Source organism: Scyliorhinus torazame, chromosome 3 (genome assembly GCF_047496885.1).
Source record: "Scyliorhinus torazame isolate Kashiwa2021f chromosome 3, sScyTor2.1, whole genome shotgun sequence".
In the NCBI taxonomy this organism is placed as follows: domain Eukaryota; kingdom Metazoa; phylum Chordata; class Chondrichthyes; order Carcharhiniformes; family Scyliorhinidae; genus Scyliorhinus; species Scyliorhinus torazame.
Genome location: NC_092709.1, coordinates 196,155,752 through 196,170,466, shown reverse-complemented (window position 1 = coordinate 196,170,466; position 14,715 = coordinate 196,155,752). Strand labels below are relative to the sequence as shown.

Here is a 14,715-nt window from a genome sequence, read left to right as displayed (position 1 = left end):
TGGGGCGGGGATCGAACCCGGGTCCTCACCGCCATAATGCAGCAGTGCTAACCACCGCGCAGCTCCTAGATCATGACTGATCTAATAGTACTTCAAATCCTACCTACCCCTGGTAACCTATCACCTCTTCCACCTCTGCCTTGAAGATATTCAAAGTCTCTGCTTCCACTGCCTTCTCAGGAAGAGAGTTCCAAAGACTCGCGACTCTCTGACAGAAAAAACTTTGTCTCATCTCCATTTAAAATGAGCAACTCCTTATTTCCAAACAGTGACTCTAGTTCTAGGTTCTCCCAGAAGAGGAAACATCCTCATCATACCCACCTTGCCAAGGATCTTGCATGTTTCAATCAAGTCACCTCTTACTAAGTAAGGAGTGGAGCATGCAGGAGAGCAGACCTTTGTCTTGCTTCCATTGAAAGTAATGACCCAAATGTTTTAATTTTTAAAAGGTTGGAGACCACAAGCCACACGATGCTGCTGAAGGCTTCCCATGCTTATGGAATGCATTTTTCTTCTTCCCCTAAAGCAGGTTTTCCCAATGCAGTTGGGAGTCTTGCTGATTTAGCTCAGAGAATTGACTAAAGGAATTCACCTGGGATTTGTGGTTAGGTGGTGGCGGCAACAGATTTGTGGTGACTAGAAATCATTGCTCACTGATATTGTGACAATGTGGAAAAAGGAAGGAAAATCAGCACCAAGGTCTTCAAGAGAGTAAAATGTTAGCAAGTGTGGAAAAAAATTTTTTAATGAGGAACTTCAGATTAGATATTGGTTTCAGACTATCCAAGTGACTAAACAGAATACAGCTGATTATTATTCCAACTCAAACACATTTTGTATTTGAGCATTAAGTGGCACAGGGTGAGTAAATGTATCTTGAGCAGTACTGTGAAATGGACAACAGTGCATCAAGAGTCTATTTTACATTATGGAAGAAAAAATTAGATGGAGCATAAAATGGGTTACCTATGTTCTTGTCATCCATTCTACATTTCCGTCCAACGTTTCACCCATTGTCCCTCGATAAATAATGCCAACATCACAAAACAGCTGATACATTGTCAAGATGTTGCGGGGCATTGCCGCTTTAAGTGGGCGGAGCCACAGTTGCCGCACGTCTTGACGTCAGCACGTTTGTTGCACCACCGCGCATGCGCGGTGCGGTCGTGCGTGGTGCAACATCGCCATCCCCTCGTTTGGTGCGTACAAGCGTGGGAGTCCGCGAAAAGCACCAAAATGGCCACCCTCATCCAGGCTGAGGCCCTGAGGCTCATTCACTTGGACTTATTCCGCCACGTGGAGACCTTGCCGCGCCATTTCAGCCACTTGTATATGGGAATACCGACTCATGGCGTTTTCATGTAAGACACAGGTCTTGATGGCGGTCGCGAGGGTGAGTTGCTTTGCTTTGAGGAGCTGCTGACGTAGGGGGTCCGACTGAACACCGAAAAAGATCTGGTTGCGTATCATGGAGTCGGAGGTGGGCCCGTAGCTGCAAGATTGCGCAAGGATGCGGTGGTGCGTGAGGAAGGATTGGAAAAGTTCATCCTTACCCTGCAAACGCTGCTGGAACACGTAGCGTTTGAAACTTTCATTCTTCTCTACGCTGCAGTGAGTGAGTGTCAAACTTGAGGAGGACCGTCTTGAACTTCGTCTTATCTTCGTCATCTGCAAAGATGGGAGAGTTGAAAATGTGGATGGCGTGGTCCCCGACTGTGAAGAGGAGAAGAGCAATCTTTCTGGTGTCCGAGGCGCCCTCCCTGTCCGTGGCTTCGAGGAAGAGCTGGAAGCGCTGTTTGAAAATCTTCCAGTTGGCCCCGAGGTTGCCGGCGATGCGGAGCGGCAGCGGCGGGCTGATGTTGTCCATGTTGCAGGATGACAGAATACTGGCAGAAGGCAGATCACTTGCAGGTAGGTCGAAGAAGTCCTAGTATCCCACCACACCTGGTATCATGATGTGTTGGGTGTTCTGGATCACATACAGGTCACCAACACTTGAAATAGTGCAACACTATTTTATTGAATCAGTCACTGTTTAAACATACTCAGGCTGTGGGTAAATACGCTACCAGCTTTAACTAAAGACCTTTGCCTTGTCCTAACCAGTCGATGCACTCAGCACATGGTGAATGTCTGTGTTGCAGGCTCTGTCTTCCTAGCTAGCTGCAACTCGAATGAGCGGGAAATCTGATGCCCCCTGTCTTTATAGTGCGTGTGCTCTCACTGGTGATTGGCTGCGGCGTTGTGTGTGTTGATTGGTCCCACTGCGTGTCCATCAGTGTGTGTCTGCACCATGATATACTGGTGTATATTATGACAACTTTAACATAAATTAATCTATTTAGGGTGCATAAAATCAGAGGCGAAAGAAGTAGATTTTTTAAAATTGAGCCAGGTTAAGACATTAATTTGGAATATACAAAGATAACTTTGCTCTGCTTCTAACTGTGCTGTACAGTTTATTTTAATGCTGACCAATAAAAGTTCCACCTCAGTGCTGTGTTCCTCATCTTGGTGCAAATTGTTTCAACAGAACAAAACTGAATAGATGACTGGATCTAAAATTCCATAGGGATTCTCCCAGCCTCATGTCATAACTCTTGTCAGGAGTTTAAGCAGAACCATTAGGTAAATGGTTCATAGAGTTTAAGTACAGGAGACCAGGAGAAACGATGTGGGAAATCACTTTCTTTTGCTTTTTTTTGCTCTCCGTTGGTACTTGTCTCTTTTTTAAATTTGTTCATGGGACGTGATCATTGCTGGCTAATTACTAATTGACTCGAGGGGCAGTAGAGCCAACCACATTGCTGCGGGTCTGGAGTCACATGTGGGTCAGACCAGATAAGGACACATGTAAGGACAGCAGATTTCCTTCTCTACAGGGCATTAGTAAACCTGATGGATTTTTACAACAATTGACAATGATTCCATGGTCATCATTAGACTTTTAATTCCAGATTTTTATTCAATTTAAATTTCATCATCTGCCGTGGTGGGATTCTAACTCGGGTCCCCAGAGCATTACCCTGGACTTCTGGTTTGCTAGTCCAGTGATAATGCCACTATGCCACCACTTTTAGAATCATAGACTTTACAGTGCAGAATGAGGCCATTCGGCCCATCGAGTCTGCACCGGCCCTTAGAAAGAGCACCCTACTTAAGCTCACACCTCCACCCTATCCCCGTAACCCAGTAAACCCACCTAACCTTTTTTCTTTTGGACATTAAGGGCAATTTAGCATGGCCAATCCACCTAACCTACACATCTTTGGGCTGTGGGAGTAAACCAGAGCACCCAGAGGAAACCCACGCAGACACAGGGAGAACATTCAGACTCCGCATAGACAGTGACCCAAGTGGGAATCGAACCTGGGACCCTGGAGCTGTGAAGCAATGTGCTAACCACAGTGTGTGTGATAAATGTCAGGTAGAAAACACAATTTTGAACCAGGCCCTCAAATTGATTTTCTCCAAATGCTTTTGCATTCATACATCATCACAGCATTCAGTTGAAAGGGGTTGTCATTTTTCATGTTAAGGAAATGTTGTAAAATTGCAGTACAAATAATTTGTGAAAATAATTGATTTATTTTTGCAATGCTTTTAGTTCAATTTGATTCATGGTGAAATTGGTGAAAACACCAGTCTACAATGAAATCCTGATATCAGTTATTTTAGTTGGTAAGCTAAATGTGACAACATAATGGAATCTACTATCTTAGCCTAAATAATGGCTGGGATTCTCCGCCCATGTTTTTGGCAGCCGGGGAAATCGGTGGGGGCAGAGAATACAACGGGAATCCCTAAGCGTCTTTTACGCGGTAGGATTTACTGTTCCCATTGTCCCTGCCTCCTACCAATGACATAAGGGGTTCCCACCGTAAAGGGCAAGGAACTCCCTTACCATACATTTACAGATTATTCCTTCATGTTAGGGACCCCCCCCCCCCCCCCCCCCCCCCCCACTGATGTGATGTAATGTCGGTGGAGTTTACAACAACTTTTGATAAACAGGGGCCTGACAAATGGGGCCTGGCTAACATTCCCTGCCGAGGACACACAGGTATGTACATCCCCTGGACGAGAGGGTCATGCCCAGGCAGTACCTTGGCAGGGCCCAGCACTAACCTTTGCATTGCGTTGGCGCTGCAATGCCAGGGGCAGTGCCGAGGGGTTGCTTTTCTGTCGGGGATGTCCGGGCGGGGGGGGGGGGGGGGTCCCCATGTCCATTGGGGGGGGGGGGGGTGCAGGGGGCGCTCCTGTGTTCATGGGGGCAATCCTTTATTCAACTTTATTTAATATCAGGCCAGACTTTGAAAATCTCCTGCAAGCTGATGCTGGCAGGGTGGACTCATTCAGAGTCAACCCCGCCATTGTGATGTTCTGGGACCTGCCTCCAGGATTTTGTTTGACTAGTGTCAAGTAGAGCATGTTGGCTACACTGCTTTTCTTGCCTGAGTTGATACCTACTCAAAAAATTATGATACAATTCCACCCACTGTCTGTTAACATAATTACAATGAGAGCTGGTATTGCTGCAGAACGCAATGTTACCCACTTTGAATGTGAGGACTGTAATAAGGACCTGGAGCGGAAGAGAAATTCATCTGACATAAGCTGCCCACAGATTTTTGTGGCTTGTCTGTAGAGACTTTCAGTCATCCAGCAATTAGTTTGAATTCAGTGTCCTTGACAGGAGCCTCTGTGGAGTTTGTGAGCAGCATGGGGTTTCCCTACCGACCAGATTGAAGAATCCTAACGAGACACATAGGCGGAATCTTACCAAAAAATGGCAACGTGTCAGACCCCATAGGAAAAGCGAAGTGAATCGGCAAGATTTCTCACTGAACTTTATGCCTCTTCAAGAAATATTTTTCTCTCTGCGAGGATCACGCTGCGTTGCGTGTGCCCTCCCACTGATTCGCTCGCCCCGGGGAAATGTAATCAGTGCTCCATATAAACGCCTCCCCAGCACCTGTTCCAGATCAATGGGAGGGGATGGCAGCAAGACGCCAGCACCGCGTTTCACAGAGCGAGCCCTGACCAGACTCCTGGATGATGTGCAGCAGAAGCAGGGTGTACTCTACCTGCAATTCGCGAGGCGATCCATGAGTAGGGTTTCCACCACCGGGCGGGAAGGAATAGTTGCCGTGGTGAAGGTCGGCTCTCTCCGGAAGAGGAGAGGGCAGCAGTGTAGGAAGAAGATGAATGACCTTCTACGCGCTGCCATGGTAGGTTTGCCACCTCCAGTCTCCCACTGCACCCCCTCACGCACCCCTCATATCGTCAAGGTGATCTCAGCCAGCCACCTCGCGGGTTGCCAACACATGATGAGGCTCTCTTATTCACCCCCCCACCCCCGGCATAAACGCTCAGGCCTCTCGTTGCAGAGTGGCTGACCTGCCCCGCAAGTGAGTTGCAGGAACACAACAGAATCCCCGACGTTGAGATGTCTGCAGCAGATGAGAGCTGCTCCGGTGTCTCTAAACCCCATGATGAGCCCTTTCCTTGGCAGGACATGTTCAACTCTCTGTCAGGCAGGATTCAGACATATCACTGAGGAAGAGAGGAGCGTCGCTGCAAGTCATCATTATTCTCCTGCAGAGTTTGGCCAATGACTTTAGTGCCCTGCCCGAGGTATCGGGAGCCATGGAAACCTATTGCTAATGATGAGGTAACAGTCCCCACGGTTGGAGATATCCTCACCCCCAGGCCTGCACGTCCCCGAACCCAGAGGCTGTGATAGTGTCCCCAGTCCGTTGGCCCAAGCAGGCTCTGACCATAACCATGACCTCGGATCCTTCCTCCCCCTGCCCCAAGGGTTTTTCCTGACCGCCCTCACCGCCATCCTCTTCGTCCGAGGAGTTTAGCACTCCTTCGGCTCCAGGGGGTCTCCCCTTTGGAGCATCAAGTTATAGAGACAGCAGCAGAACACTATTATCTCGGGGTTGTACTGGAGGGCATCCTCTGACCGGTCCAGGCACTGGAACCACATCTTCTACGGTCCAATCACCTGCTCTACCAGCACGTGCATTGAAGCAAGAGTCTTGTTGTAGGGAGTGTCTGTCTCACTTTGTGGCCTCCACACTGGCGTCGTCAGCCACGTCTTTATTGGCTAATCCTTGTCCCTTTGGAGCCATCCCTCCAGATACTGCTCTCCTTCAAAAACGTTTGGGATCTGCGAGATCCCTAAGATGTAACTAGCATGGCGCTCTCCAGGAATTGGGCACACACCTGCATGATTCATAGAATTTTTATAGAATTTACAGTGCAGAAGGAGGCCATTCGGCCCATCGAGTCTGCACCGGCTCTTAGAAAGAGCACCCTACCCAAGGTCAACACTTCCACCCTATCCCCATAACCCAGTAACCCCACCCAACACTAAGGGCAATTTTGGACACTAAGGGCAATTTATCATGGCCAATCCACCTAACCTGCACATCTTTGGACTGTGGGAGGAAACCGGAGCACCCGGAGGAAACCTACGCACACACTGGGAGGATGTGCAGACTCCGCACAGACAGTGACCCAAGCCGGAATCGAACCTGGGACCCTGGAGCTGTGAAGCAATTGTGCTATCCACAATGCTACCATACTGCCCTCGTATCATGTAGTCACAGTCGATCTGCACATTAATGGAATGGAATCTCTTGTGTATCACAAATGATGCTGCATAATGCCATGGAAACAGCAGGGCCATGCGGGTGTATATATCAAACCGTGTGCTTGGCACATGCCTGCTAAACGGGAGAAAGCCATCGCCCTGCCGTCTTGGGTCTCCTGGACTCAGTCCAAGTTAATATACATGTCGGCTCTTCCATAAAGGGCATCTGTAACTTCCCTAATGCATTTGTGTGCTGCTGACTGGGAGATGTCACACAGATCACAGGCCTGAAACAAACTGCTCCCATAGAAGTTCAGACTTTGAGGGCCACGGGAACAGGTTTCCTCCCATCCCAAATGGTGCTAGTTCTTGTTGGACAAGGCAAAGGTGGTCCACCATCCCCGGGACAGGCGCTGTGGCTCTGACATCTGTAGATAGGAAGACCGACTTCAGAAGACCCATGGACGGTACAGTCTCAAATGGGGTGTTCCCTCTGTGGGGCTGCTCTCTGTATAACAATGGGCCCAGCCTCACCCTCCTCAGCAGGGTGCTGGTCCTGGCTGCCTGAAACCGCACATCTCTGTCTGCTGCTCTCTCGCTATGAGTAGAAACACCAACTCGACAAGCTCCATGATTCCCTAGAGTCATGCACTAAAAAGAGAAGCAAATCAAAGAGAAGGGTGAGGATTCCTGAGAAAGCCCTGCCCCTCAGCCCTCTACTCTCCTGGGACCTTCACCAAATGCTTCCCCCTCAGTGAGTGCCTCTCCACTAAACGTCACACCCGCCCCTCGTACACTGGCGATGTCGGACACTTTCCATACCCCCCCCCCTCTCTCTCAGCGCCTGTTTCAGAATTTTTCAAAGCACAAGTGAACCTCGCCGTCGGGAATTCCCCACAGTGGAGGTGAGAATCGCGGAGGCCCCAGAGAATACCGGGTCCGGCCCGCTAATGATATGCCAACGGCATTTACTGTACATGGGGAGTGGAACACATTGACGCCACTGTTGTGGCATTGGGGAATTGTGATTTAGCGTGAAACTGGCGCTCGCCACGATTTCGGCAAAACCGATTCTCCGCCCAATCACATTTCCCGATTCCGGCATCAGCCAACGGAGAATCCCGCCCAAGCTTCCTAGACAAGTGCAATTGATAATCAATAGAGCTCTACCCCTTGGTCTTCAGACTGCAGCCTGAGTTTGGGCTTCTACACACAGTTCGGTTGTTCATCCCCAAGTGAGAGGGTCTTCATTCCTCATGAGGCATGGAAGCAAGTCATTCCTGAGTTGCCCACTCTGCCCTTGCAGCCTCACAATCATCCCTCGTGTTAACTCTCAGTATTCACCAGCTGCCATCCACTTTCCAGTTCCCAGTCAGGATGGGCACTTCCTCAGCAAGGAGGAAACAGGAAGTGATGCCTGCATGCCATACTCCAGACCCCCATAAAACAAGGGCCACTCCGAAGTGAATGAAAGGTAAGGCCTGTCCGCAAGCCCCCCCCCACCCCCCAAAACTGATCGCCAGTCCCGGTCCTGAGTTGAACGTATCTGCATTTCCTGCCTCCTCTCCAGTGCACCCTGAGCAGTGAAGAGCCTGGAGAATCATGGCTGTCCGAGATCTCACTCCGGGGCTTTTATCAACCTGTTATAAATGACACCAGCTTGGCGTCACACCGGTGCCCGGTGAATATTCCGTGAGGGGTGAAGGTCTGGAGAGGATGTTCGCCACTGACTTGCGAATGTATTAAAAGGTTCCCGGGCTCATGCGACCCAGTTTGCACTCCTCCACCAGGTAGCGGGAGGGTGTGTAAAATTCCAAAGGCCAATCATGCTGGAGAGAATCGTGTTTTTCACTTCTCTCCAGATTCTGATTTTGCGCCGAGTTTCTCATGGACATAAAGTGCTCAGAATTGCCCCCACGGACAGCAAAGCAAAAGTAAAATAAAACAGAAAATCTAAATTAATATTAAATCATTGTTAGAAAGCAAAATACAGTTTGGTTCATAATTTGAGGGATTAAGGGAAAATACAAACATTAAATAGAAAAACAGAAAAGCTTAAACATATACTTAGAACAAAATCTCTCAAATTAGTTTTCTTCTGAAAGAATAGACTCCACACTTAAAGATTTGTAAACTTTACAAAGAGATTGTTGATCAGTATATACTACCAATTATGTCGCTAAAAATGGAGTTAATCCTGATTGAACAATACTTGAATTTTTCATCAGTCCTTAGTGTGAGTGGTGAGTAAGTCGCCTAAATTCACACCATATCATTGAGTTCTGTGCTGGTTCCATTAGCAAACACTGCAACAGTGCAGCCTGCAGAGGAGCAGGATGTTAATGACAGCAGCCTCTGCATTTCTATTTTTAACTGCGCATGTACGGATACCAGAAGTTGTCAGTTTTACCTTGTAATAACGGTGAGTGCTGACAGCCTTGACATTATTAGTACAGCAAAATCCAGACCAATCTCTCTGGTTATATCTGAGTTTGTAAGAAAGCATTTTAGTTATAAACCTAGAAGAATGTTGGTGCTTTTATAGGCTGGATTCTGTTCTTTTCAGAACCTGAGACTGCCAAAGTAAGCCCCATTTATTTATAACGGCTTTGAGATGTTGACTCACATTTCATGATAATCAGGTGGAGACTGCCAGCAATTTTGTTGAAGAAACAAAATTGTCTACCTCCTGCCTTCATCTCTCTGGTTAAACTGTATTTAAATTTGGCCGAGAGAGACAAGACGCAGAGACTCAGATTGGCAATTTAGCCAATGGCAATAATTTTTGTTCTGCTTGACCAAGCTCTCCTTCATTGTGATTGCAGATGCATATACAAGCGCGGAGGTAAACTACAATTGGACCAATGGACCGGAACGTTCTGTGGAAGTCGCAGAAGATGGCTCTCGTCTGAATCAGTATGATTTACTGGGACAAACTGTGGGGGAAGAGCTTGTCCAGTCCAGTACAGGTTTGTAAAGAGGATTAAATAAAGCTGATGCTAATATATTTTATTTGGGTGTTCAGTTGCTCATGAAAATTTGTGGTCAAAAAATGGTCTGATCCTGGGGAAAAACACCCTTGCCTAGATTTGTTTTGGTTGCAGAATTACTGCATACTGAGGATGGGAGTAGTGGGGGTATTGGGCGGGGAATACTGGGAATTTGTGATAAAAGCAGTTTTTGTAAGGTTTGTGGATATTCTTGTAAATTCGTCTGGATATTTCCTTGGCATCTTCCTCCACCATATTTGGAGATGGGAATCACATGATGCTGGAAACCTCTCCCAGCCCCCCCCCCCTTTATGGCCAGCTTTGCTGTAAGTACCCGTAAGGGCCCCATCATGCCACATACTGTTAGGAAGGTTATTATTTCTTTTGAAATGGGAAGCTCTGGTCATTTGGGTCATATTAACTGAGCTTTCCACACTCTTCCAACAGAGAGAGAGATGGCTGCTCTGGTGCCACTCATGAGGGGTCATTAATGGCTTGGGCTTTTACTGCTATTAGGCAAATGATCTGTGGTGGCTCAAGACATAAACTGCAAGCTTCCAGTAATTAACAAAGAGGTTTATTGATGAAATTCAAAGGCAGTAACATAACAGATCAAGAACACTATACAACAGATCTTAACACTGTGGCTCCCTGGTCCACACTGCAAGAGGTCCTGCTCTCAGGGCTCCGCACAAACTCCCCATTGGCCGTGATTCGTGTGCTCCCGCAAAACAAATCTAGGCAAGGGTGTTTTTCCCTAGGATCAGACCGATTGGCCAGTAGCTGGTCACATGCTCAGTGCAGCCTGCCCCCTTAAAAGGGGGCGCGCTACCTCCCTCCCCCTTAAGTCCCTTAACCCAAAAACTATATACAGAAGTTACAAATGTTTACAGAGATAGCAGGGGAAAGAGAGGTCCATTTAAAAATCAATCGGTCCGGAGACCTTTGGTCCTCTCGGACCTCCGTAGCCCTGCCACAGGCACAGCACTCTTTTGGGCGATCGAGTGATCACCTCAGGAGGCACCACCTCAATGACAGGTGAACTGGCCTCACCGGCCTCGGCAGGCACAGCTGGTTTTGCAAAATCAGGGTCCTTGGCACTCTTGACTGGACAGAGTTACAGAAGTGTTCATGTTACTCGCTAAACTTGTTGACACCGATTGGGGGTTGCCACCCCTCGACTCCTCAAATAGTTGATGTGCTTTCTGACGGTCTTCCCATTTACACTGACCACAAGACATCGGCCCTGACATGTCACCTCTCTGCTTTTAAAAAAAATTCATTTAGGGGATGTGGGTGACGCTGGTTAGGCCAGAATTTATTGCCCATTCCTAGTTGCCCTTCAGAAGGTGATGGTTATTTCCCTTCTTGAACCGCTGCAGTCCTTGAGGTGTCGGTAAACCACTGTGCTGTTAGGGAGGGAGTTCCAGGATGTTGCCTCAGCGACAGTGAAGGAACAGGGTGGTGAGTGACTTGGAGGGGAACCTCCAGATGGTGGGGTTCCCAGGTATCTGCTGCTCTTGTCCTTCTAGATGGTAGTAATCGTAGGTTTGGAAGGTGCTGCCTAAGGAACCTTTGTGAGTTACTGAAGTGCATCTTGTAGATGGTACACACGGAGAAGCACTCATCCAACAGGGTATTCCATTACACTCCTGACTTGTGCCCTGTAGATGGCGGACAGGCTTTCAGGGGTCAGGAGGTGAGTTACTTGCCATAGGATTCCGAGTCTTTGACTTGACCTGGGAGCCACAGTATTAATATGGCTAGTCTAGTTCAGTTTCTGATCAGTGGTAACTCCCAGGATATTGATTGTGGGAGATTCAGCGATGGCAATGCCATTTAATATAAAGGGGCGGTGGTTAGATCCTCTCTTGTAGGAGATGGTCATTGCCTGGCACTTGATTGGCATGAATGTAACTTGGCACTTGTCAGCCCAAGCCTGGATATTGTCCAGGTCTTGCTGCATTTGGACATTCATTATCTGAGGAGTCACGAATGGTGCTGAACCTTGTGCAGTCATCTGCAAACATCCCCACTTCTGATGTTATGATGGAAGGGAGATCACTGATGAAGCAACTGAAAATGGTGGGCCTAGGACACTACCCTGAGGAACTTCTGCAGTGAAGTCCTGGAGTTGAGATGGTTGATCTCTACCCATTGACTCTTCTGGGAGGCCTGACGTGCCTCCAACCTCCCCGCTAAATATGGAAATTCAAGATCCAATCAGCTTCTCAACCGGCAGCCTAAGAGCAGCTTCGCTGGTATGACTCCCATAGCGGAATGAGGAGTTGAGTTACAACCAACTCCAAAAATTAGCCAATTGCTGGTGAAGTGGTTTATCGCATTGCTTTTTCATGACGTTCTTGAAAGTTTCAACGGTCCTCTCAGCCAGACTGTTAGACGCTTCATTGTAGGGGGCTATTCTTGGCTGTCATATGCCAATGATGCCAATGTCGTGGCTAAATTCAAAATAAACCTTCCATAGTAATTGACCATACCGAGGAAGGATTTAAGCTCATTGACATTTTTGAGTGCAGGGGCGTCTCTTGAGCTTTTCTTCCAGGGGGTGCAACTCTGTTGTATCAACACAAACTCCTAGGTACGTCACTTCTGAGGCCTGAAAAGTACATTACTTGCATTTTTGGCAGACCACGACACAACAAAACCTCTTTAATACTTCCTTTAGGCTGGCCATATGTTCTTCTGGTGTAGTGCCGGTGACTAGCACATCATCCATGTAAACCATCACCATGGGAATTCCCTGGAGGAGATTTTCCATTGTGTGCTGGAAGATAGTACAGGCTGACGCGATGCCGAATAGAAGTCTGGTGTACTGGAAGAGGCCTTTGGGGCTATTGATTGAAGCAAACTTCTGAGACTCCTCATTCAACTCTAGTTCCAGGTAGGCATAACTGAGGTCCGATTTAGAATAGGTGAGACCCCCACCAGCTTGACGTAGAGGTCTTCAAAGAATCTGATGCCAATCAACCTGTGAGCCTGACTTATCCTCAGCTTGTAGTTCCAAAAATACGATTCGAATGTTCAGGTTTAAGGACAGGGACTATTGGCACTGCACACTCTGAACCGGCTCTGTCATGATATGCTGACAATCAGATAATAATATACAGACAGGCAGCTAATGAACACAGAGACCAGGACATGACCAATGAGCAGGCAGGACACTCAGGGGTGGTATCTCACTATGAAAGGCATGAGGCACTCACACTCCGCCTCTTTCCAATGATGAACATTTACAGAGTGAGTCAGCATGTATTTACAGTATCAAACCTCCAGCACGTGGCTAAGAGCTAGTCTGGTTCAGTCAGACAGAGTAACCACACTTAGGTTAGCAGAGAGTCCAACTCATAGAGAACTGTGCTAACTGTTACTGATTCAAGAAATCAGATTGAACTAACTTCAAGTTCTGGAGCATCTTTTGGTTAAAGCTGCATCCAGTTGCAGCCTGTGTTATCCCAGAGTACATAACACGACATGCTACCAGGAGATTGCTTAATGTAGGTGGTTTATCTCAGTCCGTTCCGTGACGACCAGCGAATGTATCCCGGGACCATGGAGAAGATTCAGGCTCCTCACCAGCTCAGGACCTCCGGCAATCTCAGTGCCAACTGGCGGACATTCAAGCAAAAGTTTCTGCTGTCCATCGAAGCTTCAGACCTCGTGGGTGCGTCTGATGCATGGAAGATCGCACTTCTCCTCTCAAGCCATCGAACTCTTCAACGCTTTTCACTTCACCGAAGGCCAGGACAAGATAAAGTTTCAGACCATCCTGGACAAGTTTGACGGTCACTGTGAAGTGGACACCAATGAAATCTTCGAGCACTACATATTCAAAAAGCGTCTACAAGGTAAAGATGAATCTTTCAACTCCTTCTTAACTAACCCCCGCCTGCTAGTCCTGTCCTGCAACTTTGGTCATATTGCTGACTCCATGATCAGAGAGTTTTGGAGTTCACTCTGATCCTCTGAGAGAGCAGCTACTGAAATTCAAGCATATGACCCTGCCAGTCGCGATTGAAACATGCACAGTGCATGAACACACCAAAGATCGCTATGCCCAGTACAAACCGGCTGAAAATGAGAAACTTGCTTCCCACCAGGCAGACAGTGTGCAGGCCATCGCCCGGATGCAGCGCCTCGGCATTGATGAAAGCGGCCATTTTGCGCGCATTTCCCGGAGCCCCACGCATGCGCGATGCGAACGGGATAACAAATCGATCGACACCTGCACTGCGCATGTGCGACGCCGCGCGGAGCGTCCGGATGCTGACGTCATGACGTGCTCTAACTGCGGCAACGCCCACTTAAAGAAACACTGCCCTGCAAGAGGCAGGCGATGTTTAAACTGCAGGAAGCATGGACACTATGCAGCCTTGTGCAGGTCTGCACCACCAGTCAGGGGTCAGCGCTCCCAATTCTGACGACGGCACGTTCAACAACGTGTGCAACAACGATTACAGGATTCTGATCCTGGCAGCACAACGGATCACTACCAAATGTGGGCACCACTACCAAGTGTGAGTATGCCACATCCAACTCATCACAAATTCAATCCATCCTCGCTGTGGATTCTGCGGACGAATGGTGTGCGGTGATGCAGGTCAACCACTGCTCCATCCAGTATAAGCTGGACACAGGTGCTTCTGCCAACCTCCTCTCACAGGCAGATTACAAACGCATCAAGAAGCCCCCCAAGGTCCTTCCAGCAGCCTGCAGGCTCCTGGACTACAACGGAAATGCCATCACGGCACTGGGATCTTGCCATCTGCTCGTCTCCAACCAGCTCACCCATGCACAGTTACGTTTGAAATTGTCAAGCCAGACAGGGCATCCCTACTTGGCGCGCATGCCTGCAAGCAGCTGAACCTCGTGCAGCGGGTTTACAAAATGACATCCACCAATGTGGATCTTCAGGCCGGCATTGACAACATCCTCGCTCAGTATCCGGATGTGTTCGACGGGATGGGCACGCTGCCATATCGATACAAGATTCAGCTACGACCTGATGCCACACACCACGCCAGGTCGCTGCTCCGCTGAGGGAGCGCCTGAAGGCACAGTTCGAGGATCTTCAGCAACAGGGCATCATTTGCAAGATAACCG

The 14,715-nt window shown here is 48.3% G+C and overlaps 1 protein-coding gene across 11 annotated transcripts in view; it reads left to right on the top strand.

Annotated features, from left to right (window-relative positions):
- The window catches only part of gabra2a (gamma-aminobutyric acid type A receptor subunit alpha2a), a 499,051-nt gene that overhangs the window by 336,616 nt on the left and 147,720 nt on the right, over window positions 1-14,715 (top strand). For all 11 annotated transcript variants that reach the window (XM_072496699.1, XM_072496695.1, XM_072496697.1 and 8 more), the window contains one exon: window positions 9,430-9,573. In XM_072496699.1, the coding sequence (XP_072352800.1) occupies window positions 9,430-9,573 (144 nt within the window). The remainder of the gene's footprint in view (window positions 1-9,429; window positions 9,574-14,715) is intronic.